General features: G+C 42.2%; 1 protein-coding gene across 1 annotated transcript; it reads left to right on the top strand.

Moving 5' to 3' along the window:
- Window positions 1-748: 748 nt before the first annotated feature.
- Window positions 749-27,442, top strand: LBR (lamin B receptor). Its single transcript, XM_079921957.1, has 14 exons — window positions 749-887; window positions 5,780-5,957; window positions 7,546-7,761; window positions 9,728-9,811; window positions 10,069-10,261; window positions 11,599-11,795; window positions 13,691-13,745; window positions 16,427-16,618; window positions 17,357-17,460; window positions 18,372-18,497; window positions 21,516-21,684; window positions 24,426-24,506; window positions 24,604-24,726; window positions 25,456-27,442. The coding sequence occupies exons 2-14, from the start codon at window positions 5,793-5,795 to the stop codon at window positions 25,614-25,616; spliced, it is 1,866 nt and encodes a 621-aa protein (XP_079778083.1). The 5' UTR covers window positions 749-887; window positions 5,780-5,792; the 3' UTR covers window positions 25,617-27,442.
- The last annotated feature ends 219 nt before the right edge of the window (window positions 27,443-27,661 follow it).

The raw sequence follows: 27,661 nt of genomic DNA, 5'->3' as shown, positions 1-27,661 counted from the left end.
AATTTTCTCTTCCACGCCGCACGTTGTTGAATATCTTCTACCATATCTCTGCAGGACCTCCACTTAATGTTAATCCCCCTCCTCACAGCGGTCGGCCTAGGAACGCTGCGAGCTGTAGGGAATCCTTGGACATTCTTTACCAACCCCCTCCCACCCACTGGCCCCACTGCCCCCAAGCTGCGTCCAGGTCAGTTTCTACCGACGTGCAGCCATCGCCAAGACAAAGGAGCCCCAGATTGCCTTCGTAGCCACTGCTTGGCCTGGAGTCTTCTGGTTTTTTTGGGTTTTTTTAAACACGGTAAGGAGAGCAGTAATAGTGTTTTAGCAAGAAGTACTTTCGGTCTCGGTCAATTGATCTTTAGTTATCACTACGCAAATTTACTTTATAGCCCTTTTATATCTCTCGCCAAGCCACTTCACACACCAATTTCCCTACTGTGCATCGCAAGACAACTGTGGCGAGTGCCGGGAGGGAAAGGGCGGGGAATACGCGCGGTCAGCGGGCTAGAAAAGTGCCTGGGCGGCTGAGATAAGGCCCGCTCAAATATGCCTTCTGGGCCGCACCACGGCTAGACCCGCGAGGATCCTCTTCCCCCATCGCGGGCCTTGACGCGGAGTGGGGCGGGGCGGGCGGACGCGCCATGTCTCAAAACCAATCGACAGCGCCGGGCACTATTCAAAAGGCCGAGGGGCCAATGGGAGCCCTGGGAAGCCAACTGGGGGGCGGGACGAGGAGAGGGCGGGGCCGGGGGGCGCGCGCCCGGGCTGCGGGACCGCGGGGCGCGAGAGCGCGAGAGCCGGCAGTGTCGCGCGCGCGGAACCGCCACCGGATAGCTGCTCAGCAACTCTCCCGGAGCTGTTCGTGTTCCCGCCGGAGTCCGGAGCAGGTGAGCGCCCGTACCCACGCCCCGCTCCCCACGGCGCAGTCTCCGAGGGGCCGCGGGGAGGCCCGCAGGGCGGGCGGGGCGGGCGGGGCGGGCGCGGCGGGTGGACCGGGGTTCCTGGGCGCCGGGCCTGGTGCCGCGGCCTCGCCCTCCCCTTCTCCGAGTCGGTCCGGGCCGCTGCTGGCGAGGCTGAAGGTGCGTCCGGCCCGGCCAGCTGCGGAAATGGAGCTGCGGTTTTAAATTACAGACGTTTCCCTCCATTTTGGACGCGCCGCGTCGGTGTAAAATGATGTTGGCTGGGGAGGATGAGTGGGTGGGTGACCCACCCTGGTGCCTTTGTCCCCGCCCTGCAGCACCAGCCCTCCCAAACCGGCTCCGAGCGCCTTTTGACAGATTAGCGGGTGGCTTGGTGGGCCCTGCTCTCGGGGAGGCAGAAAAGGCGCGGCAGCCTGGCGGACGGGGAAGTGGGGTTGCAAAGTTGCCTTTAATTCTCGCTGGTTGTCACTGGCCTTGAGGGTCGTGGCGGTCTCTGTTCGGCTATTCTCCAGTGCTGGCTGCGCGCGTTGCATTCCCTCGCCCGGTGTTTCCTCACACTCAAGAAACGGGTACTTAGGCAGGTTTGCGTACTCCAGCTAAAGCTCGATCCTACTTTTTCATCTTTTTAAAGGCTTTAAAAAAATTCTTCGTAATGACACCTTCCGACACTCGCAAGGGACACTTAGCGCTTGATGGCAGAGGGCCTGGTTCCAGGCGGTTCCATCAAAATGATTGCACGGTCTGGTCGGGAGTCAGGCTGTGGATATTCAGAACGACCCAGTAGATACATTGGACAGCGCGTGGACAGTGCAAGGGTTCAGCCTGGAGCGAGCGAGCTTGCTCACGGGCTGTGGCGGGCATGCACCCGGCCGGAGCCCAGGTAGATCCACGCTCCTGGTCCCAGCCCTCAGGGACCTTGCAAATAAATACGTGCAAATCTGTAATTACACTTTGTAGCAACTGCCGTGGAGGAAAGGGTGTGTGTGTATGTGTGTGTGTGTGTGTGTGTGTGTGCGCGCGCGCTAATTTAGACTGGGCACCAAGTCCAGTTTAAGTTTAGTTTCTGAGAGCTGTCTAGGGAGGAGGGAAGAGAGTGAGTAGGAGGGGAATTATTGTTACCTTCAGTTCTTTATATTGCTTAGGGGAGAAGTCAGGCCGTGCCGCCCCTACAGCCAAGAAGGTGGCGTTTCTTCTGCTTTGTGCGACAGAGGCAGGAGATAGGCCAGGGGTTCCTGTTTGGGTTTTGCCTGCCAGGCCAGCCTTGGGCCCAGGTGTTGAAGAGGGAAGCTGTCAAACTTCATTTGAGCTTCCCTTTCTCTGCCACGTTTAGACTAACTTGGGAAAGTGAGGAAAGATGACCAAAGGCCTCTGTAACACTGCGATCAGCAGAGAATAGCACATTCAGTTGTGCTGATAAACAGTAACATATTGGAGCTGATATGTGTGGAGATTCCAGTGCCAATTGCCACTGAAGTTAGCAAGCATGTTGTGGCTTAATAGAGAAAAGCCTGAGGGTCCCCATGTTTCCACTGCTAATGGGGAATGGAGACATTGTGCTCAGTAAACAAAATCTTTCTTTGCCAACCTACTTGGCTAAAACCTCCCTTCTGAGGGAGGCTGATCCCTGTGTGTTTTGATTCCATCAGGTGAGCATAGCAATGTGCGCAAATGTCCTGGGGCTTTTCTGTCCTACCTGGCTAATTCACTCCTGCAGAATTAGGATGTGATGCACTGTGTGACACTTGTGTGTGGATCTTGTGCAAAGTGGAGGTGCACATAATGTTGGTAGTTTCGCCTTTTGGAACATTTGTGTATGAGATAGTGGTCTCCGAAGGAGCGTGCTGGTTTGTTCCTATTTTTTCCTTTTTTCAGCCATTATATGAAAGATCGTTATCGAGTCCTAATTCCTAACTCTTTTTTTAAAAATGTTTAGAGACCTAACAGATATCCACCAGCTATCTTAATTTGTTTAACCCCAAATATTTAATTGATAGCAGAAAAACCTCTTTGGCATTGACCTGTGTCCAGTATCGCACAGATACTGTGTGTGTGGCGTAAAATAGGTACAACGGAAAGATGCCAATAAATGTATTTTCCAAAAAGGACAGAATCTGCTCAAGGGCCTTTTAAAAAATCCAGGTGGCTCCCGAGTCCTGAGGGCCTGTGTTTCAAAAGTTTACAAAGAGTTGTTTGAAACTCGGATGGCATCTTCACGTAGAAAGATGTAATTGCCTTCTGCTCACCCTGGTTGACCAATGTCAGAGAACTAGTACTAATAGCAGTGGTTTGATTTTAGGGGGTCCGAGGAGAAGGAGGGGGCACGAGAGAAGGGCACATTTCCTTCCTCTTTCTTAGTGTTTGGAGGCTCAGAGCTAAATGTTGAAATAGGCAAAACTTGCTGTTGTCACCTTCCTTTTTTGTGCCCCTCCTCCGGGTCCCAAGGTGTCTACCGCCCTCTGCTTCCCAAGTGCCCCTCACGTGACTCCTCAGCCAGGTGTGACTTCATTCCCAGAGTGTCTGGGGTCCTCCCGGTGCCCCGACCCCTCCCCCCAACCTCCGCCCAGCCCAAACCTTCTCATTACCACAGTGATGCTCTCTCAGGTAGGTTTGGGAAGAAAGCCATCTCTTGTACCTAATGAGTAAATGGACTGACATCCTCTAATCACCACCTAAGTCTCTGTGTTTTCTTTCATCTACTGACCTAGCTCCTATCTATCTAAGCAAGTGAAGCTTGTGAAGTTTTTTCCTCAGGCGATTAACAGTGAAGAAATGTGGTGCTTGGGAAAGACTTTTTCTCAGGAGGGGTGTGGTAATCTTTCTCCTTTCTTAACTCTGGAGAGTCTTCAGAAGTTCTCAAGTGTTGTTTTTGTTGACAGGAGCCGGGTGAGGATTGTATCTTTATATGCCCAGAGGATGTTTCGGGAATTGCTTCGTTGGTGGGATGAGGGTGACTGTAAGGAGAGATTTTTGGGTCCTCCTGTCTCCTTCTTAGACGAGGCCCACCTAGTTCAGTTGGTGTTGGAGCTGTCGGCAGGCGCTGGTTTTGTCCTGTGGAAAGGTGAATCTGTTGGTCCGAGGAGGGAGAAACATTACTACCTAAGAGCTTGAAGCACCCAGCAGTCAGTTGATGTTTGAAAAACAGGCCTCATGTAAGTGACAATTGCTGCAGATTGCTTGTGGCTTCTTAGAGTGTTGTTTTCATACCAGGCTTCGTGGGCCACGTTTTGGTTCAGTGGAGAAGAGGGTTATAACTGGGGGTTGATGTCTGCTGTAGGCTTTTGAAAAAAGAGCTAGGATGCTGGCCCAGGTATGTGGTTGGCAGTTACTTGGTAGGCATTTGAGACTTCAGCTGTAAGACTTGAAAGCTTGGTGAAAACCCCAAATTTGCTATTCATTTTAGATTTGGAGTTATATTGTTCTCCCTGTTGGTAGGTTATAGTAATGCTAATTACACAGCCTTGATTTTCCCCATCTGTTGCCTAGTTTACTGTTTTTAGTAAAGGTAATTTGTTAAAAGTTAGATAATACATCTTTAAAGCTTTTGTAAGACTACAGTCATCCCCCCTTATCTGCAGTTTCACTTTCTGAGGTGGTCACCTGCGGTCCAATAATATTAAATGGAGAATTCCAGAAATAAATAGTTCATAAGTTTTAAATTGTGTGCCACTCTGAGTAGCGGGATGAAATCTTGGGCTGTCCCTCTCCATCCAGCCTGGGATGTGAATCGTCCCTTTGTCCAGCGCATCTTGCCCATTAGTCACTTAGTAGCCATCTCGGTAATCTGTCGAGGTATCACACTGCTTGTGTTCAAGTGACCCTTATTTTACTTAATAATGGCCTCAAAGCACAAGAGTAGTGACTCTGGCAATTCAGATATGCCAAAGAGAAGCTGTAAAGTGCTTCCTTTAAGGGAAAAGGTGACAATTCTTGGCTTGATAGGGAAAGAAAAAAAATCCTATGCTGAGGTTGCTGAGACCTATGGTAAGAACGAATCTTCTGTCTGTGAAATTGTGAAGAAGGAAACAGAAATTCCTGCTAGTTTCGCTGTTGTACCTCAAACTGCAAGTTACGGCCACAGTGTGTGGTTAAGTGCTTAGTTAAGATGGAAAAGGCATTAAATTTGTGCCTTTAAGGTATTTTGAGAGAGGGACCGACCACCTTCATATAACTTTTATTAAAGTATATTGTTATAATTGTTTTATTATTAGTTATTGTTGTTAACCTCTTACGGTGCCTAATTTATAAATTAAACTTTATCATAGGTATGTATGTATAGAAAAAAACACAGTATGTACGGGGCTCTGTACTATTTGTGGTTTCAGGCATCCACTAGGGATGCCTGGGGGTCTTAGAATGTATCCCTCTTGGATAAGGAGGGGACTACTGTATCTGCAGAGTTATCAATCAGAAAAGGTGTGTCCTTTGTGAGATTGTGCCTTATTAATTAAAGAAGTATAGTTACCGTAGGTGGGTAGCGTTTTGCATGGTGCAGATCATTTGGAGCCTTTATGTTTTGTCATATTTAATCCTTAGTGCCACTTCCGTGTACAGTGGCTGTATAAAGTGATTCCCAATGAGATATGGTGTAGCAGAAGGAACAACCTCTATGTCCTGACTCTGCCTCTTCATGCCATCTGTTTCTATAACCTTGAACAAAACAGTTAACATCTTTAAGCTTCAGTTTTCTCACCTTTAAAATAGGAGTTGTTCACCCTCTCCTCTAGAGGCTTTTGTAGCCTGAAAGTCTTGACCAGTTAAACATTTTGGAAAGTTGTACTTTAGCGTTTAATCTATGAAAAAAGACAAATGTAAGTGTGTATGCGCTGACTCTAATTTTTTTTTTTTTTTAAACTACTCAGACTGATTTTCAAAATGCCAAGTAGGAAATTTGCCGATGGTGAGGTGGTAAGAGGTCGATGGCCCGGGAGTTCACTTTATTATGAAGTAGAAATTCTGAGCCATGACAGCAACTCCCAGCTTTACAACGTAAGATACAAAGATGGAACTGAACTTGAATTGAAAGAGAGTGATATCAAGGTAAGCACTCTGGTTTACAGAGCATGTTTATAATAGTTGGGAAATCACTGTAGGTGTGGTTTTTAAGCTTTAGAGCAGTCAGGTCTGGCTCTCTGCAGGCGTAGGGTCACTCTCCTGCTTTAGGTCAGATCCTGTTTTTTGGCTTTGGGAATGTATGAATGAGGCACAGTGCCCTGTTGCTAAGAAGCTGTCAGCCTGCTGAAGTCAGACACTTACATCGTCCTCTCCCTGGTTTAATGCACTCTGCCATTCTGTGACAGTTTGTCATGCGTGGCGTTGGAGCACATCAAGGGTAGGGAAGGGCACTGGGTTTTGGGGAAGGCTTTCAGAGCTGAGTGCTGAGGACAGATAGGGAAAACCCAGGTGATGGGGTGGGGGGACTTCCACGGCGGACAGCATGCCAAAGGCTTGGGTCGGGAGTCACAGACGACCAATGCTGAAAGGGTGTGGTGGGCGAGGGCCGGAGGAGGGGAAAGAAGGAGCCAGAACTGGAGGGGTTTGGGCTTCATCCCAGACACCGAGGATTTAATCAGGAGAGTGACATTAATTAGATTTGAGTCCAAGGCTTCTCAACCTATCTGTGAGGACCTGAGCTTGCAAATATCTGGTCCATGGTATAGAAGTATTTACGTAACATACCGTAATTACTAGGCAAATGAGGAAAAAAAAAAGGTACAAAATAAAACCCTAACTTTTCACTGTCAGATTCAATAGACATAAAATTGCTTTGTCAAAATGCTATAAAAATTGCTGCCCATCTCTTCTCAGTTTCATTCCTTGCTGCAGATCAGTAACGAACAGTTCTTGAGCCCGCAGCCTGTGGATCACAGTCTGAGTGCTCTAGACCAGGGGTTGGCAACATTTTTGAGTAAAAGGACTTGTACATATAGTTCGTGCACTGCAGGAGCAACTGTGGACATGGCTGTGTCCCCATGCAATTTTATTCATGGACACTGAAATTTGAAGTTCAGATGATTCTCACATGCCACCAAGTTTCATTCTTCTTTTGATTTTGTTTGCAGTCATTTGAGAACTGTAAAGCCATTCTTCACTCCTGTGCCACCCATACTGGGTGGGAGGGATTTGGGCTGGGGGTTAGTTTGCCTTCCTCAGGTCTAGGTTCCTGGAAATATTCGGAGTAGGTGAGGGCAGGGTAAAACATTGCTGTGTAACCCAGTCTTGGACTCGTTTTCAAGATCTGATCGTGTTTTATTCAGAGTGAAACTGAGATGAATTTTCTTGTTATTGTTTGTGTGCTAATTTTTTTTTTTTGTCCTATCATCTCAGTTTTAATCAATGTTATTTGTATCTCTTATATATATTATTAGGAAAATGCACAGCTGCTTGGTTTAGAACATTCATTTCCTGGCAATACCTTCAAAGAAGAGTTAGGGGTGGAAAGGCTGCTTTGGTCTCAGGAGAGACGGGTCATTATAGCTGAAGCTGTTATTGGCCTCACCTGATGGATGCTCAGATCCCATGAGTTCCCAGGGTGCTTTTAGAGTCACTGGTGCAGTCATTGCCGTTGCTGCCCTCTGGCAGTGTGTTATGACTTATGGTGAAGCTCTGCCTTTTCTCCTCCCTCTAGCCTTTAACCTCCTTCAGGCAAAGGAAAAGTGGCTCAACTTCCAGTTCTCCCTCCAGACGCAGAGGGAGCCGCTCCAGGTCGCGCTCCCGATCCCCTGGCCGGCCCCCAAAAGGTTCCCGCCCATCCGTCTCAGCTTCGCACCAGGCTCACATTAAGGAAGCAAAGAAGGAAGCAAGGAAGGAAATATTGGAAGTTAAACTGACTCCACTGGTATTGGTACGTGTGTTTGGGAGATCTCCAACCTTACAACAGTGTTTAATCTGCCCAAATCATGTCTTCCCCTTTATGTGTACTCAAGTGATTTGCAGTTAATAATATTAAAGATTACATGAAAAAATGAATGTTTGGAAGAATAGAAGGTATAATGCTTTTAAATACCATGAAAAAGAACATTTTTAAGTTATGAGTGCAATTTAATATTGTGGGTTTTTTTCTAAAAAAAGCAGTGTTTAAATTTGAAATAGATGTAGATTGTAGACTGAACTGAATAGTTTTTATAGTGAATAAAAGTTCATGTAGAAAATAATGAGACATAACTGTATCTTATAAAAACATATTCTTGCTGTCTTAGTATCATTGTACTTGATTGCCTTCCCTATTCAGAGAGGATACTTTTAATGGAATTTACTTTCAGAGTTCAAGGTTGGAAATATTAGGTAGGGTGTGCAGAGCCTGGAGGACTTTGCACAATGAACATTTTAGATAGTAGACCAAATTGAAATAATAAACAGAATTGAAGAAAGGTCACTGATTATTCTCTTCACTTACTGTTACCTCTTTTCTGGATAAAATGTACAGATTTTTGATAACCTTAAAACACTGGATTATTACATAGTGTTTTGTAGTCAGATTTTTAAATTTTAAGATGTTGGGCGTAACCTTCTGTGTTGTATTTTCCTGCATCACTTTTTTTTTTTTTTTTTTTGCGGTACGCGGGCCTCTCACTGTTGTGGCCTCTCCCGTTGCGGAGCACAGGCTCCGGACGCGCAGGCTCAGCGGCCATGGCTCACGGGCCCAGCCGCTCCGCGGCATGTGGGATCTTCCCGGACCGGGGCACAAACCCGCGTCCCCTGCATCAGCAGGCGGACTCCCAACCACTGCGCCACCAGCGAAGCCCTGCACGTAGCTTTGACATCACATCATCCTTATTCTTTTGGACTCCTAATTGTGATCTTTGCAGTACCTTGCCTCACTGTGTGAATACCCCGTCAATTTGCAGTCAGTACAGTTCAGGGTCAGCTGACTAGCTATGTTACAGGATTACATTTGTGGTTGCTGTGGATTACACGTTGGACCTTTGAAAAACCGAGAGTGTAGTTTTTAGGTGGGTCCGTTTGCTGCTAAGTGGCTCGTTGGCACTTTGGTAAACTTAAGTATATGTTGAATGCTGTCACTGCTCAGTTAGACCTTGATTTGAACTAGAACTTGATACTATATTAATGCCGTCTTTCGACAGCTGGCCTCCCAAAAGATATATTTCTCTTTTTAATTAATCTGTCAGTGACTTTAAAGGAGCAAAGTCACCTATTTCAGCCATACATTGCCTGGAAAATGTTTTGTAAGCGAAAGTCCTTCCTCTGTACAGTCAGCAAGAAATTCCCTCCACTGCTTGAAGAGAATGACATTCAAGGAAAGAGACTGAATTGAGAAAGGAGACATTAGGGAGAGAAAATGTAAGGTTAAATAGAAATAAGGCAGATGAAATTCAGAAAGTAGGCAGTTTGTAGGTTACTAGTAATACTCCATAAGTAGCCACTATTTCTTAATTTCCTGTTATTAAGCTGTTTGGGGGCCGTGAATGTCTTTTCCTCTTTTTTTTTAAGCAGTTAATGAGCTGATTTACCAATTTTTACTGTATCTACCTCTCATAGTGAATATTATTAGAGCATCTGTTATCGAACAGTGAAATTATAAGATTTAGTCTAATTTTGTTTAAAAGATGGAAGATCTTATGTGGAAACCTCTACTGTAAGAGCCAATCTTTTGAAGATTAGGAAATTCTAATCAATTTTATTCCATTTCATTTTTTTAAAAAGTGGGTTGAAATTCTTCAGCATTACGGCTGTGAAAATCTTTGGTTGGTTTTATTGCTTGGTTTCACAGTACTGAACTTTTACCATCATGTACCTTTTTACTAAGTTATCATTCTTATGGTTAAAATGTTTTATATTCTTCAATTTAGAAGCCATTTGGAAATAGCATCAACAGATATAACGGGGAGCCTGAGCACATAGAGAGGAATGACATACCTCACAAAAACACGCAGGTACAGAGGGGTTCATTTTCCTCTCAGGTAATTTTTTTCCTTGTTAAAGTGACTTTCTCTAAAGAAGCACATTGAAAACCATAATTTTTCTTAGAATCTTTTCTAAGATTCTGTTCTTAAATTAAGACTGAGTATAATTTAACAAATTTATTCTTATTAGTGTATATGGCTGTACTAAGATGCTGAATTACTTAATGTGGTAGCATTAATGATACTTGCTGACTACAGGTATTTAATACTTTTTATTTTTTAAATAGGAAAAATTCCCTTTGTCACAAGAGAGTAGTTATATACTTACACAGTATAGCCTTCATCCACGAAGAGAAGAGGTCAAATTAAAAGAAATAGATTCAAAGGAAGAAAAAATTGTTACAAAAGGACCTACGTCGTTGAGAACCTTTGAAGTGACAGCCACACAGCAGAAGGACTTAGAATTTGGAGGAGTACCTGGTAGGCATCAGAACCGGCCTAGGGAGGGCAGGCAGGGTGGGCAAACGCTGGTTGCGATAAAGTGAGCGGGAAAGGGCTTTCTCTGAAGAAATCTGAAGGCGGCCAGGTAGTGAGCCAGGTGGGAGCCTGGGGAAGAGTTTCCAGTCAGAAGGGACAGCAGGTGCAAAGGCCTGAGTAGGAGCATTTTTGAGGGTTATCATGGAGTAGAAAGGGTGCCACTGTGGCTATATTTAAAACTTTTAGCAATCTTTTTTTTTTTTTTTTTTTTTCGGTACGCGGGCCTCTCACTGCTGTGGCCTCTCCCGTTGCGGAGCACAGGCTCCGGACACGCAGGCTCAGCGGCCATGGCTCACAGGCCCAGCTGCTCCGCGGCATGTGGGATCTTCCCAGACTGGGGCACGAACCCGTGTCCCCTGCATCGGCAGGCGGGCTCTCAACCACTGCGCCACCAGGGAAGCCCTTTAGCAATCTTTTAATAGGTTTTGAGCAAAGAAGTGCAAAGAAGTGATGAAAGGAAGGTTGGTATGACTGTTGTATATAGGAAGGACGGTGAGCTATTCGTGACTGGGAAATCTGCTAATAATCAGATCTCAGTGACAGGGCCTGGCTTGGCAGTAGCACTGGGAATAAGCTGCATGCATCCAGTGGGTTCATGGTGTCTACACTACCTGTTAGACAGGTTGCTCTTGAGGGTCAAAGATCTGAAGCATTCAGAGGTTTGGAGTTATTAAGTGGGTGGAGCTGGTGAGGTCTTATGACTTAGTAAAAGGAAGTACTTATTGGTTAAATGGTTCAAAATCCTGCATGGCTTAACTGCTTTGTATTTTGTAATTTATAACTCTTGGCTAACTGAATCTGTTAAAGATGGTGTCCAGCATCGCTTAAAAGTCTGCGCACATGTAACGTGAATGTGATACTATTTTAATTGTGAGAAACTTAGGGGTATAAAGTTTTTTGTTCTTTAAAGATGAGACCGATAGTTTTTAGATGTTCCAATCTTCAAGTTTTTAGATGTTCCAATCTTCAGTTTGCTGGAGTTTCAACATGTTTGCTCCCATAGTGGTTGGATTTTCAGTGTTTTAGAGCTTGGTTTCCGAGGTGGAATTTAGCTCTTCAGTGCTGGGCATTTGCTGTTTTACTACCTTCATGCCTGTGGTTGCTTCCCACAGGATGTGACAGGTAGCGTTAAGACTTTCTAATGATGCATTAGAAATTGGTTTCAAACAGCTAGCCAGACTTGAGTTTCGACCTTAGAAATTCAAGTGAGTTTTGAAAAAAATAAAATAAAATAACCTGGATTGAAATTAGAGCCTTGAATGTTCACTGATTATTTGCAGGTGTTTTTCTCATCACGCTTGGCCTGCCTGCTTTCCTCTTCCTGTTGCTGTTGATGTGTAAACAGGAAGAGCCCAGTCTTCTGAATTTTCCGCCGCCTCTGCCAGCTTTGTACGATTTATGGGAAACCAGGGTATTTGGGGCCTACCTCCTCTGGTTTTTCCTTCAGGCTCTGTTCTACTTACTGCCGATTGGGAAGGTAAGCGTTTGTTGGCGGGGCGTATGGTATTATGAGATTTTCTTCCCCTCGCTCCCATGTTTATATAAAGACATTTATAGTAGTTTTAAGGTTAAAAGCTGTCCTTGGTCATAACTACCCAGACTTACTTAGTTTTAGTTTGTTAAGCATTTACTCTTGTATTCTGTAACACATACTTATTAAGCGAAACTTAAAGAATCTGACTGAGGGTTCTTGTGTATCTTTCCAAACCAAATAGAGAAGAATAAGCCATTTTTCAAAATAGCCTGACTAATGGTAGAGGTGGCTGGGAAAAAAAAATTCCCTCTCGCTATATGTCCTTTCAGATGCAGAATTTTAAATTACCAGTTGATAAGGTACTGAGCTCAATGGACTTTAGTCCGTATCTTTTACTTTTTTTTTTTTTTTAAAATATGATGAGTTTCTGATTTTCATCTCTTTCAGAAATTTGTTGTCTGGACCATGGAATGTTCTTTTCAGACTCATGCAGTGTCTTTAAAACTGGTCCTCATTGCTAAGTGTAGTTTTTTCTTCTTTCATTAGAATACTCTACTTGGATATATTTAAAAGAACATGAGATTCCCTAATCAATAAATAATTCATTTAAAGATCTTGTTCTTAGAGCTTTGCAAGTTTGCCAACTGTCTGTAAACCAAAGGATCAGTTTTATTAGGAGTGGCAAATGCCAGTGATAGGAGGATAGAGCTGCAGACTTGAAATACTTTGGAACCTCACCATAACATTGGCTCTAGCGAGGATTCTTGTGATGTGAACCTTCAGGTATTTTTGTGATAAGGCTCTAAAGTAAAAAATCACAAATTCAGATAAACTCAGGTAAAGCTAGTTCAAACTAGGTAATATTTATTGAGAAAAGCAGTTTTGATGGTTAAAATATATATATATGTTTGTATCTATATCTATATATATAGATAGCTATATATCTATTTTTTCCCCACAGACTAAAACCCAACGCAGTAGTTGTTAGATACCTTTAATAGATAAGGATCATTTGAAATTAGCCTGTGGGGTTTTGCTAATCCTATAATCTCAGACAGATACTACATTTCTCCTGGGTTCCCTTTCATAGCTAATGAAAGGGTAAAGTAGTTTGGCCCAAGACAAGTGATACCATATTAGTATTTTACAATTTATAATGAATTGCACTATTTCTGAATAGTTATTTTGGGGAGTAAAATGTAGCTGCCATTGGGCAGGTGGACTTTTTCTCTTAACTCATCCTGTTCAAGTAGTGTGTTTCTTGAGTACCTTTTTTATGGGGATGCTGTGGGTGATCCAAATGAAGAGATGAAATGGTCCAGTGGACATGCTCTCGGTCTCTTATTGGAGATAAAAGAATCACATGAAATGATTGAATAACTAAGTGAGCGTATATGTATAAATAGCAGAGCAAGTAAGTATATGAGTCTGTATCATCAAATAGCACATGGGCCTTGGGATTGGGTAAGTGGGGTTGAACCCGATTGAAAGGATGACACCAACATGAGATAGTGGAGTTGTATTCTGCTTTGTAAGCAGTGGGGAGTCATTGAAGAGTTTTGAGCTAGAGATCGACTAGATGTACAGGTTTTTGAAAACACGTCTAGTCTTGTGGTGGGACATGGGATCATTGGGGGAGAGTGGCTATGGCAATAGTCTCAGTACACGGAGAAGTCATTACTAGATTTGTATTTGAGATAAATTCCTGAAGGTGGAATTACTTTACTTAAGGGAGTGCCATGAAGATTTTTGAGACTTGTTACTAAAGTTTCCTACTAAAAGATGATCCTCCTTCTTGGGCATGTTGAAATTTAGGTGATTTTACAAGACATGTGTATCATGGTAAAGTGTTGTGCTTTTAAAATTTTAAATTAAAAAAAAAAACCTTTTCTTTTAAGGTTGTAGAAGGAACACCTCTTACTGATGGAAGAAGACTCAAGTACAGATTAAATGGTGATTTTTTTTTTTTTTTCCAAAACTCAAATTGATGACTCGATAGCTCAGACTTTTGGGTGCTGTACTCTTTAAACTGTCAAAGCTGATTATGCCAGAGGAGGAAATGGTAAATTTCTCTCAGTAGTCAGAAGAGCATGCAAGTAAACTGTTCGCATCTGCAGCCGATACGTCAGAATTATGCCATGTTAAGTAACAAGCCACTCAGTCACTGTTTTCCACTCTCCAGTTTTATTTTCTTAATAGCATTTATCGCTCATTGAAGCAATTTTGACTGTGTATCTTATCATCCTGAGTCATCCCCATGGCCTAAGTTCTGCACTGGTGTGGGCTTCCTGGCCACTCCTGCCCTCCGGAGCTCTTGCTCTTTTGCTCCAGCCACCAGCCTCCGGGCCGTCTCTAGGCTACATTCTCAGTGCTTTTGCCTGGAAAACTTTCCCCCAAAGTGTCGGCTGCTTCATCCCTGACGTGTCTCTGCTCAGAGGAGCCCTCAGATCCCTTTCTTTCCTTTACCCTGCTTTATTTTCCTCTGTGACAGGTCTTCCTGACATCAGTGTACTTGTCTCTTCACTGGGGTCTCCCCACTAGAAGGTGGCTTGTGGGCAGGGACTTGGCTGTGTTCATTGTGGTACCCTTTGTGGTACCAGCATAGGGACTGGCCTGTAGGAGGCGCTTGTTGGTAGGAGCCCTGAGTGGATGGAGTGGAAGTCTCGATGAGCGTCTCAAGAAGTGGGCATTGTCCCTCCTGACGTGGGCACCTCCTGGGGTAGGAGTGTGTGCTGAGTAAGAGGAACAGTCCACCTTTGGCACGTGAAGACTTTGATAAAGTACAGTTAACCTGCTTTTAAGAAATACGTGTATAGTGTAGTTATCCTTAAATGATTTTCCATTTTAACTAGATTGGGTGGACTGTTTTCCTTTTCTTGGGAATTATACTGTAAATTTTAGTTCTTGGCCTGTTTTAATCCTATCACTTCTCACCTTTCGAACTGTGGATACTTTTTTCAGTGACTCATCTAGCATCCACTGTATCTGAAATCACTCGACTGGGCTCTAAAAGGGAAGCCAGAGGTGTTTTAGATGACTGCCTCTTGTGCCAAGTGGGTAAGGCGTTGAACCTAGCTCCGCGCCTGACCCCTGGTAGATGCTTAGCACTGACTTGCTGCTACTGTCAGATACTTTGTTTACTTTTACCAGATTCCTTGCTGCTGGAACCAGGTTTAGAATCTCCCACACACCCTCTCTCCTGCGCCTTGCGGCCTCAGTGAGGCCAAGTCTGGGGAGGGGTGGGGTGTTCCCTTTGGGCCATCAGGTCTGTCGCTGTTCGTGTTTTGTGGGCTTCTCTCTAGGTACCCACTTACTTCTCGTCCAAGTGCTCTTCTTTTCTGTTTTTGCTTCCCTTTGAGGGCGTGGCTCACTCAGAGGCTGAGAACAGTAGTACTGGGCTCGGAGCTGTCGAGCAAGCAGGCAGTGGCTGAACTAGTTGCTTGATCCTTCCTTTGAAAATTTCCTCGTTACTCTGGTTCTAGTATTACAAGATTTTACCATCATCAACTAAGGAGAGTCCTGAGACATTTTGAATAATTTAATCCACGTAGGCTAGAGAGCAAGAAACGGCTTCATCTACCATTCTTTTTCTTTAATATTCGTAAATTTTATGAGCATTAAATGAATGCTTTACAAAGTTAAAGAAAAAGTTTAAAAAGTTAAAAGTTACTCTTTGGAGTAAACCTGACACTGTGGAAAATGTGGACTTAAATAATAAATTAGAGATGACCATTTGACTTTACAAAAGCTTTGGTTTTAGAATTCTTACAGAAATAACACCTACGTCTTTTCTGTGTTAGACTGTTTTTATCCAAATGTGATTTGACTGCTTACTCAGAGAACAGTTTTTGCAGGCACTCAGCTCCTGAAAGGAAAACTGTTTCTTGGGTCCAAAGAAGCAGCAGCCAGTACACTCAGCTTCTGTCTGTTGAGCCATAGCAGGGCTAGCTCGGAACAGGAGCTCCTCCTGCGGGGCCTCGTGGGTGCTTCTGACTTCGGAATGAACATCTGTGGGCCTGGCAGTCCCTCCCTGACGTCCCCACTCGGCTGGTCCCCTCAGTCTCCTGCCTGGCCCTGGGGAACATTTGGGTTGTGGCCTCTTCTTTGAGGGCAGGGTCTTGAGGTCTTTGTTTGGGAGGTAGAGGACGACCAGGATCCTTTGAAACCCTTATTGATAAGTTATTTCGGGTAAAAATGTTTATAATTTATAACCACCAACATTGCCCTAAAGGCTTTAAACTGTGTGTTTGGCTCAGCTCTGTCAATAATTAGCCATTTGACTTTGGCCTCAGGGGTTTGGATTATGTGAATTTTGAGGTTCTTTTCAGCTTTTTAATAGTGAATTTCTGTGCACTTCTTTTCAGCTCTCTCTTCATTAAAAGCAGATGACTGTTCACAATGAAAAATAATAACTTAAGTATGAGAATATTTCACAAATTGTGTGCGAGATACAGCATCTGTATTGAAGACTGCTAACCTCAGGGGCACTGCTCGTTCATGTATTTGTGTGTGTGTAGCTTGAATAATGAAACTAAGATTTTACAAAATAATGTTGTATTATTTTATAATGGTGTAAATCCAATGTGAACCCTGGGTTAACATTCATTTTTTTCCCCTCCCCTCCCTTTTTTAAGGATTCTACGCTTTTATCCTGACATCTGTACTCGTCGGAGCATCTCTCTTCTGGGATGTAAAGCTTTATTACGTGTACAGTCATTTCCTTCAGTGTGCACTTGCGGCCACCGTTTTTTCTGTGGTCTTGAGTGTTTATCTCTACGCCAGGGCTTTGAAAGCGCCCCGGGATGAACTGTCGCCGGCCAGCTCTGGTGAGCAGTGTTAGAACGTGGGTCCCACAAACGCCTCCCACAAATGCCTCTCCACACCCTCACCCCACTGGCCCCTCAGCATCTGTTTCTAGGCTTTCATAGAATTCTCGCTTCAGTTTATGAGAGATGAAGAGAAATAGGAAAAAAAAGGAAAAGGTGAAAAAATTTAGAGAAAAATAAAAGGAAGAAAATCTGATTTTTTCCCCTTGTGTTTTCCTATTTGTTTCTTCTTCCTTTTTTAGTCACTTGATGACAGTAAGACATTTGAACAACTTACAGCATTTTAGTAACATTAGTATTATAACAATTTAGGACAAATATTTTTTGTCCAAAATAGTAAACATCCTTTTAAAAAAAAACAACCAACAAATAATAGAGATTACAAATTGGTTGATTCTAACCTAAAGTACTTAAACATTAAAAAAAATTAAGTGGCTTATTTTTAAAATGGTGAGTCTACATTTAAAAAAGCTCTGGTTCCCCCAAAATCTAGGAATCTGGCCCCATAGGCCCCATGCCTATAGCAGCATGGATGTTTCCAGATGGGGCCAGTATCCCCTGCCCCCTGTGTCCTCACGGCCCCTCTTGGCTCTCACCACCATGCCTTTCCTCTCTGGCTGTTTGCCAGGCTCCTGGAGGTGATTGAATTGTGACCCTGGAGAGTGGACAGCAGTGCAATTTTAAAGCCTCATAATTGGGTTTGGAATACTGTTTGGATAAGGACTTTTCCCTTCATAGGAAACGCTGTCTATGATTTCTTCATTGGCCGTGAGTTAAATCCTCGGATCGGTACTTTTGATCTCAAATACTTCTGTGAATTGCGCCCCGGATTGATTGGATGGGTATGTCTTTTTTTTTTAATTTCAGTTCAGTAGTACAAATTAGTCTTGCATTTGGAAAGGATTGTAGACAATGTTAAAGTAAGCTGTGGGTGGTATGTTTTTAGGAATAATCACAGCATTGCATAAATCTGTCTACTTAAAATATTTTCTTGCTGTAAATATAGTCCAGAGGGATAAGATGCCCTGTTACAGGTTATTAAACATTAAAAGAGTTTGTTTTATTTTGATTATATCAGTTTATGTTTAAGTAGGAAAATAATAGTGTATGAATTAAGAAAAAATGTATTTCCTCCCCTTTAAAAAAATGTATTTTGACTTAATTTTAGACTTGTTCGAGTTGCAAAAATAAAGAGTTCCTTCATACCACTCTCCCCAATGTTAATTAACATTTGGCAGAACCATAGTATAGTTATAAAAAACAGCAATTAAAAAGAAAAACCCCCCACAAATTAACATTGTTACAGTAGTATTAATTAAATCCCTAGACCTTATTTGAGTTTCACTAATGTTTCATGCTGTTGGCCTTTTCCTGTTCCAGAATCCTCTTCAGGGTCCGACAGTGCATTTATTTGTTATTTGGCCTTAGTCTCCTCTAGTCTGTAACAGTTGCTAGTCTTTCCTTGTCTCTCATCACCTTGACACTTTTGAAGATACTGGTCAGTTATTTTGTAAGAGTGTCCTTCAGTTTGGGTTAGTCCAGTGTTTTCTCATGATTGGAGCGAGTTATACGTCTTTGGCAAGAACACCACAGAATAAGTGTCCATCTCAGTAAATCTTACCAAGGGACTCCTGAGGTTGATATGTCTTATCACTGATGGTGGCTTCTCGGTAAGGTGGTGTCTGCAGCTTTCTCAGCTGGGAAGTTACCACCTTTCTCTCTGTAGAAACTATACCTGCCCCTTTTATTTCAGGTGGTCATTAACCTGGTGATGCTTTTGGCTGAGATGAAGCTACAGCATCGCACTGTTCCATCCTTAGCAATGATTTTGGTCAACAGTTTCCAGCTCTTGTATGTGGTGGATGCTCTCTGGAATGAGGTAATTAATTTTAAGAGCTTTGGAGTCAGATGGCGTTGAGTGTGGGTGATTGACCTGACCCCTCTGAGCCTCAGCTTCTTCCACACAAAGTGAGGAGAATATAACCTGCCTGCAAGGCTTGTGAGGATTAAATGAGTTGTGGATCCATGTGGCGCATTGAGCTGACACACAGTGAGCACTGACAGCGGGTAGGTGTCGAGAACTTTGGTGATACTTCCGTGTATGTCAGCTGCTCTGTCAGGTGCTAAATATTTAAGATCTGTGGATCTTGGCTTTGTGGGTGTGACCGATTCATATAAATAAAACTTTATTTATATGAATTAATGAACATTAATTTCTTAATGATTCTGTCAGATGAAAATGGATGGACAGATCATCATCGAGTTAAGATAGTGTTCTTTGGACTGTCAGATTGCCCTTTATAGTTCTTAGATAAAGGGGGAGATGTTTTATTGTTGGTGTTTCAGAATAAAAGAGTAGCTCTGATTAGATGGATATAAAACCAGAAATCATGATACATTGAGGAAAACAGTTTAAATAAAGCTAATTTCCTAACACTTGGCTTTTCTCATACGTTGATACATCATCAGTTTTTTCCGCTACTTGAAGACTGGTAAATGTTTGCTAATCTCGGTCTCACCTAACTATATTCCTCTTGAAAATAATTTCTTCCTTGGGTCTATTTTACAACTGTTTTATCATTTACTGTTATCTTTGTCATCATCTCCTCCAAATTCCAAGTTGAGTTTTCTTTCAGTTTGAAAAACGAAATTGGCAGCCCTATGTCATAATGTTACAAAATAAATTCTCTTGGCAGTCTGTTGATATTTTGAGAGAAGGTCCATCTCCTTTAAGGTGTTTTTTTAAAGCTGTCTTATTTGGTCATATTCAGTCAAAATGACTTTGAAAGCTTGATATTGATTTGTCGATAACCTTCCTTTTCTTTGGGAGGAAATTAGGACCTCTTTGAGGTGAACAGACCTCGAGTGCAAGTAGCCACATTTGGATTCTTGTTGAGCTCCTGCCACTGAACACAGACCTGGGCCCAGCCTTAGAAGCTGCAGAGATTGTGGGAGCATCTGATAGAGTCCTTTGAAAATTCCAAGTCTACTCAAAATTAAACATGCTTTTGAAATTAAAAAAAAAACCCAACAATCCTTGTAAATGCACTTAGTCTTGCCAGTTGTAGGTCTTTCTTTGATTATGTAATAAAGGGCTCCTAAGAAGATGGTAGGTTACATTTTACAAGTCAGATGATATTTCCTCTGTTGCTTTATCACCTCAGAGATTTTTTTTTTTTAACTTCCTGTCTGGAAGCTTTTCAGTGGTGAGTAATTCTTCCTTCTCGTTTTCTGTCGTGTCATGGTAGTCACTTTTGAAGTGACTTAGAAATTCACATTTTCTAGAGATTTAAACAAACATTGATTTCTGTTAATTAACAGAAAATGTTTGTATTTTAAGGCAAAACTGTTAAGGCAGTTTTTCACCAGGGGTAGTGGATTAAAGTTGGGAAGTTATTTTTTTAAATATGTTAGCAGTAGCTCAGCCAGATTATAGCAGGCTTCTTGAAGAAAGGACTTGATTTTATGATTTTCTTTAGTATCTGGCACACTTTCGGGCAATTAGTAGATGCTTGATACTTTTCTTATTAGATTGGGTGCTAGGAATTCTTCTGCGTGTTGATGTGCCGCACCTTAGAAAGTGGAGAATGTGAACTTAAATGACCCTTCCTGTGAGCCTCCGCTGGCTGTCCGGCAAATCCCCTGAGGCCCCAGGAACTGGGTAGGGCTGAGGGTTCTGCCCCTGCTGGCGCCAGCTGCTTATACCTTGTCCCTCGCTCACTGCCCACTCCCGCGTGCCCTGTCGTCGTCACTGGTCTGCTCTTGTACCTGCTCCCGTGTGCGTAAGAATAGGCGCTCTTCACTAGAGGGTGACCCAAAGGGCCTGGAGTTGTTGCATCCATTTTTCTGTTCCATGGTCCTTTTGCTTGCTTTCTGGGAAAAAAAATGCGTTTTGGAGATTATCACGCTTTTTCTTTAACCTAGAATATTGATTATTTTTTAAATTTTAATTTTATTGGAGTATAGTTGATTTACAGTGTTGGGTTAGTTTCAGGTGTGCTGCGAAGTGATTCAGCTATACGTATATTCATTCTTTTTTAGGATCTTTTCGCATATAGGTGATGTTCCCTGTGCTACACAGTAGGTCCGTGTTGGTTTGATTCTTCAGCAGAGCTTACTTATACTTGCTAGTTTTTCTAGTCAGCGGGGAGTACTGGTGTCAGAGGCAGATTGGAGATGCCCTTGGGCAGGGCCGACTCCACTTCCAGAGCCTCCACTTCCAGAGCCGGGCCTGCAGGTTCTGGTCCAGGGGATCTGGCTGCTGGCTTGCGCTGACCAAATCCACACGAGAGTGCGTTCAGGTCCTGATTTACCCTGAGCAGCGAGGCAGGCATTTTCCCATGTTGCCAGGTAGTGTGGAAAAGCTACATGAAAAGCCAGATTGCTATCAGAAGTTAGGTTGGTGCATGTGTGCTGGGTGCAGGGGTGGCAGGTGGAAACCCATGCTCCCAGCCTTCCATCTTCTAGTCTAGTGGCGAGAGTCGCTTATTTACAGGACAGTCACACGGTCGCTCCAGGCTTCAGCAGGTGGTGGGTGGTGGCATCTGAGAAGTGCCTTGTCTAGGGGGAGGGTTGAGGAAAGCAGCATGGGCGAGGCTTCAGCTGAAGCTGGAGCGGGGTGTTCCAGGCAGAGGCATGGAGGCACAGGGGCGTTGGCAGCTCTGTTGTTTCAGGATCGCGGAGGGAGAGGGTAGAGCGACAGGAGAAGAACAGAATGATACACGTGCCGAGGGAACCAGATGCCCACTCCCACTTTAAAACGGTTTTGGTTGGTGTACTTTCCCTTAGCCCTTTATAAATTTGACTGTAAGCTAGAACTTTACTTGAATACTTTAAACATTGAAGCTTTTGTCCCCCAAAGTTTAAAAGAAAATTTCCCCCCTCCATACCCTTACAGGAAGCACTGCTGACGACCATGGACATTATCCATGATGGATTTGGATTCATGCTGGCTTTTGGAGATCTAGTGTGGGTTCCGTTTATCTACAGCTTCCAAGCCTTTTATTTAGTCAGTCATCCAAATGAACTGTCTTGGCCAATGGCGTCTCTAATCATTGCTCTGAAACGTGAGTATTAACTTCGGTCTCTGTGTAGTAAATATTGTGTGTGCTGTGGATCTGCATATTTATAGTGTGCCCTTTTATTTACTTTTTTCAAGTCTGAGTGGCTCTTTTTATTATAATAAATGGATAAATAACCACTTAGTCCCAACAACCCAATTAAGTACTAAGTAACCAAGTTCATGTTTATAAAAGGGACACATATGGCAGAGTTATGTACAAGAAAATGCTGGTATACACTGGGAACAGCTATCTAGCAGTAGGACACAACTACAGATCTTATCAGAATGAGGTGACTGAGAAAAACAAGGCTGATGGGAGGGAAGAACAGAAGACACAGACATAATAAGATATCATCTTAGGTAGCAGAAGGCATCTGGAGCATGGGGCTCGATGCTAGCTTTGACACTAGCTGTGTATTCTTGTACAGGTTGCTTGTTTTCTCTGATCCTTGAGCTCTTTTGGAAAATCAGGATTGAATTTTAGTCTTTCCTGGACCTTTTTTTTTTTTAATCTTTATTGGAGTATAATTGCTTTACAATGTTGTGCTAGTTTCTGCTGTATAACAAAGTGAATCAGCTATACGTATACATATATCCCCATATCCCCTCCCTCTTGCATCTCTCTCCCACCCTCCCTATCCCACCCCTCTAGGTGGTCACAAGCCACCGAGCTGATCTCCCTGTGCTATGCAGCTGCTTCCCACTAGCTATCTATTTTACGTTTGGTAGTGTATATATGTCCATGCCACTCTCTCACTTTGTCCCAGCTTACCCTTCCCCCTCCCCATGTCCTCAAGTCCATTCTCTATGTCTGCGTCTTTATTCCTGCCCTGCCCCTAGGTTCATCAGAACCATCTTTTTTTGTAGATTATACATATGTGTTAGCATACGGTATTTGTTTTTCTCTTTCTGACTTACTTCACTCTGTATGACAGACTCTAGGTCCATCCACCTCACTACAAATAGTTCACTTTCGTTTCTTTTTATGGCTGAGTAATATTCCATTTTGTATATGTGCCCCATCTTCTTTACCCATTCATCTGTCGATGGACACTTAGGTTGCTTCCATGTCCTGGCTATTGTAAATAGAACTGCAATGAACATTGTGGTACATGACTCTTTTTGAATTATGGTTTTCTCAGGGTATATGCCCAGTGGTGGGATTGCTGGGTCATACGGTAGTTCTATTTTTAGTTTTTTAAGTTACCTCCATACTGTTCTCCAGAGTGGCTGTGTCAACTTACATTCCCACCAACAGTGCAAGAGGGTTCCCTTTTCTCCACACCCTCTCCAGCATTTATTGTTTGTAGATTTTTTGATGATGGCCATTCTGACTGGTGTGAGGTGACACCTCCTTGTAGTTTTGATTTGCATTTCTCTAGTGATTAGTGATTAGCATGCCCTTTTAAATGGCCATGATTGGCTCAGGTTTGAAGTAATCTGTGATGGATGAGTTGAGTAATAAAAAGATTCTTGCATCTTACAAAGAGAATGGATGTTTCTTTCTTGGGTTCTCAGTGGTTCTTTAAACATAATTTTAAACAAACCATTTGGTTTTAAAATTTATTAAATTTAGTTTAAAATAATAAGTTCATTTAAAATTTTATTGTCTTAGTAATGATTCATTTTTTCTGTTGAGTGCCTGCCTTTTCTGGTAGCACCTTAAAAAGTAGGGAGATTGGTCTTGCCTTCCTAGAGCTTGCATTCTAGCGGGAGAAATAAGACGCTCAGACACTGCATTGAGTAGTAGGAAGAGTCTAGAGGAGGGACTTACAGACCGAATATGATGGGAGTTTAAGGTAGAGAGTGCGTCTCTCTGGGGGAACATCGGTGTAAACCTATTGGAGGATATGGTGCAGTGGGGAAAAGTGGGATGGGGAGGTAGATACATCGGACAGAGGGAACCACTTGGCCAGGGTGGATGCTGGAGACGAGCGAGGAGAACACTTTGGCCGGGTGCTCGTTGGTTAGCTTCAGGATGGCTTTTCTTTCGTTTCACTGTTGGTTAAACACCTCCGCCAGAGGGAGGGCAGGGAAAATTAGCACTGGACTTCAAGTATTGCTAGTTTTGCTGCACTATTCAGTATTTATGGTAGAAGAAGACATTCAAGCTGTTGGTTGAAATTAAGATTTAGTTTCTTCATTGGTTTGGTTAAACGTGCCTGTGTGTTATTCAAGACAGGATATGTATATTTTACAGTTAAGCTAAAAATAGGGAGTAGAGTTATTTCTTACTACTTCATTGAGGACTGATAATAAATAGTGATATGTCAGGGCCTCTTAATTTTGACATTTCGGAATTTGAAATAAAGCCACCAACTTGGAGGCTTACAGTGGGATTCGGCATATATTTATGTGCAAGTTGTTCTGGTGCAGATTCTGAGCTATAGTTTTATTAATAAAGCATTCATGTTGTGGCCAGTAGGTATCATAACTAACAGATGAACTCCAGTATTGATTTTATTGTAATGTGGGCTGCATTAGATTTTATTCATGGATGTAACTATATTTGTTAGTTTTGCCTTCATGGTAGATGATGAAAGCTGTACGATAGTGAGATATCGGGATCATATCTTCTTTTGACCTTCTAAGATTGAGAGGTTTTGAATTGTTAAGAAATAAAGCTATTCTGTACTTTGCAAATTTCCTTGGAGCACAGGAATAATTTCTAAATGAAATTACAGATGCTTTTAAATAAAGATTAAAGCTAAATTGTTAACAAATGAAATTTTTAAAAAATTACAGTGTGTGGATTTGTAATCTTCCGATGTGCAAATTCTCAGAAAAATGCATTCCGGAAAAATCCCTCTGATCCAAAGCTTGCACGTAAGTATTGGTTTATATTTATAGTATTTATACCACATAAAGATTTTATGTCTGTTTGTCTAGAGATCATTAAAAATGTATTTTTATTTTTGTATAGATTTAAAGACCATTCATACTTCAACAGGAAAAAATCTTCTCGTTTCTGGATGGTGGGGTTTTGTTCGCCATCCCAATTACTTGGGTGATCTCATCATGGCCCTGGCATGGTCCCTCCCATGTGGTAAGCATTTAAGAAGAGAACTGATTTGACTCTTTCTCCGGCCACCATAGGATGTGTGTGTGCTCGTTGGGTCTGGGTGTCGCCTGTTGGAGGTTTGGGTTGCCCGTTCCCCATCTGGGTGTATGCGCTTTTCGGTATCCAGCACCTCATTCATCCAGCGTCTGAGGGTAATTAGGAATTCACCGAGCCTGAAGTTTGAGTCTAAACTTCTGCAAGCAAAATTTTAAGTTTTAAGCTGTGCCTGGTAGCTTTTTTTCTAAGAAGAATATGTAGAAATTAACTTTCTATTTGTGACTCAGTGTACGTAGATTCTGAAAAACTCCGGTTCTTAAGAAGAAGAAAAGGCACACTCTGTTTTGTTTGTGTTAGTGTCAGCCCATACCCTGCAGTGCTGTCTGCCCTGCCCACCCTGCCCCTCACGGGTGGCCTGCCGTCCTCTTCCTAAGCACTGGCGGGGAGGAAACGGGGAGATTTGCTTTAAATACAGAGGTTCTGATTTTGAAGGATTGTTAGGGTGGATTAATCACTGTTCTCTGAATAGCTTTTAATTCAAATACTACCTCCTGCCACACACTAGTGGGAATTTATGAACCGGTGTAGTTGTTTCCCCCATTGGAGAAAATGAAGTAACGGGATGGTCCATTTTTAGACGATTTGCGAACCAGCAGGAAACAATACTGTGTAGTGATAATAAAAATACCTAGTACTATTTACTGTTGCTGTCCCCAGGTTTCAATCACGTTCTTCCTTATTTCTACGTGATTTATTTCACCATTTTGCTGGTGCACCGGGAGGCTCGCGATGAACGCCACTGTAGGAAGAAGTACGGCCTGGCGTGGGAGAAGTACTGCCAGCGCGTCCCGTACCGCATATTCCCATACATCTACTGATTCTGGTCTAGGCGCTGTCTAAATGCTCCTGCAGTTTTGGTTCCATTGGCAAAAAAAGGAAAAAAACCCAAAATGAACCTTTCGTTGCACTGACAGGATCTTTATGTTTCTCTTTCTTTTTGAGGCAGGACTATAGAGCCAAGTAGTAAGTCTTTTAATGTAGCTGTGTTCATTTTTATTAAATCATAACAATTAACATAAGGAAAATATAAATAAAGATGTTAGAATTTGCATTCTAATAGGAAATTTTCAATCCTTAAAAATCTGAAAACAGAAAATAGTCTTACAAATGCACTGAATACTGTTGATGTTTAGGGTTTTTGATTACCTTTCAAAGTTTGATTCCTTTGTCCAGTTGGTTTTTCTTAAATGAAAACAGTTACATTTTAAAGTACGTTTATGTTTTATTGCATTAAGAGAATAGAATTTGTTTCCCTTTAAATTAAATCATTTACTAGCTATGTGATTTGAAAGTAAAAACTGGTCCTCTCTGTTCAGTGCTGTACGGGAAGGAGGATGATTGATAGTGGACACTGTTTAATGAAGACCATTAGTAGAGGTTTGGTTAACCTCAACTTGTAAAACTGCATTTGAAACTGTAAATACATAGCTTTTATGTAATATATGGGGACTTCAGATTTTTCTGTATAGTATTTTGAATGTGAAATAATTTTCGGGACTAAGTATCTTTTTAACAAACATTTGCAGTATTTTAAATTAAGTTTTGTAAAGTACTACATGCGAATTAAACATTTTGAAAGAAGTGGAACTCATTTAATATTGTATGAAAGATGCTATTAAGAGTAGGAAGGGTATTTTTCCTAATCCAAAGTTTGTGAATTTGGCTTTGCTACCTCAACCGCAGGTGTTTGTTTGCCTTTATAAACTGTTGCAAATAGAGAAATAGAATAAATATATATTTTTGGAATAACATCACTATTTAAACATTTTTACACAGAGTGGTGTTTGAAAATTTGCCATTTCTGAAAGGCTAATATTTTTATATGTTTTTGACTTTTTAAATTAAACTGTGTTTTTGCTACTGTTAGTTCAGGCAGTTTATACTGTATTTTGCATAGCCTTTATATTTACAACTCTACTCCCTGTAAAGGAGTGTTGTATTCATCTTTAGAAATCTATTTATCTAAATACAATTTAAGGGAATAGTTTAAAATCGTTTCTTTTAGTTTAATAGCTGTGCATAAGGTAGCTTTAGCCATTAGATTCTACTTCAGTTGATACAGTCTCATTATTAATTGTCCTATAATGGAACAGTAGCAAATTCACTAAGGTTTCGTATTCAGAGTTAAATTGTTCTCCAGAATCTTAAACATAGGGGAATCTAATAAATATAGTGTATATGTATGTTTGGGTTTTTAATTATACATTTTACATATGAGCCATTTAGATATGCAGTGTTTGTTCTACGCTGCAGTTCGAAGTGTATATAACAGAACTTACGTTAATGTGATCATGAAGAACATTCCGCATCCTTTAGTCTTTAAACATCGTTTTGGTGAAATTTTCAGTGTTTTATTAGTACTGATGTATGCAAGCAGTTTTTTAATGCTTCTCTCCTGGCATCAAAAAATGGCGTCCCAGCCTATTCTATACTAGATTCACCAATGAAGCTTTAGGGGAGGAAGAAGGACCTTTAATTCTTTCCTTGGTAATGAGAAAAGAGCTGTTTCCAACACAGTGCTGCAGTTTCTGGATATCAGCTACAATTTGTTTTTAATTTTGTTTTTGACATGTTTGTTTATTTGACAAGTTTTATAATGAAGTTTTAAGTTGGAAATAAAGTTGAAAATAAGATGTTGCTTTGATCACTTTGGAGTCTCTTTTTTTTGGCCTGTAACTCTGGGATCATTGGGACCAAAACAGGAGCCCTTAGATTACCACTCCCCACCCAACCCCTGTTTTTTTCTAGGATCCTTTGGGACCCTCCTGGACCACAAGGCAAACTGGGACCCCTGGCAAACTGCTGTTTGCATTGAGGCTGTCAGAAGTTGGAGCTTGAAAGGGGTTAGTGGAGGGTTCCCAAC

Source organism: Stenella coeruleoalba, assembly GCF_951394435.1.
Source record: "Stenella coeruleoalba genome assembly, chromosome: 1".
Taxonomy (NCBI): domain Eukaryota; kingdom Metazoa; phylum Chordata; class Mammalia; order Artiodactyla; family Delphinidae; genus Stenella; species Stenella coeruleoalba.
The sequence above is the reverse complement of the archived record's forward strand: the minus strand, read 5'-3'. Positions and strand labels throughout refer to the sequence as shown.

Bases quoted from the DNA above. Each gene is read 5' to 3' on its own strand.
- LBR (XM_079921957.1), top strand. From the start codon at position 5,793: ATGCCAAGTAGGAAATTTGCCGATGGTGAGGTGGTAAGAGGTCGATGG. The intron at 7,762-9,727 runs GTACGTGTGTTT...TCTTCAATTTAG, and splicing joins AACTGACTCCACTGGTATTG to AAGCCATTTGGAAATAGCAT. The intron at 16,619-17,356 runs GTGAGCAGTGTT...TTCCCTTCATAG, and splicing joins ACTGTCGCCGGCCAGCTCTG to GAAACGCTGTCTATGATTTC.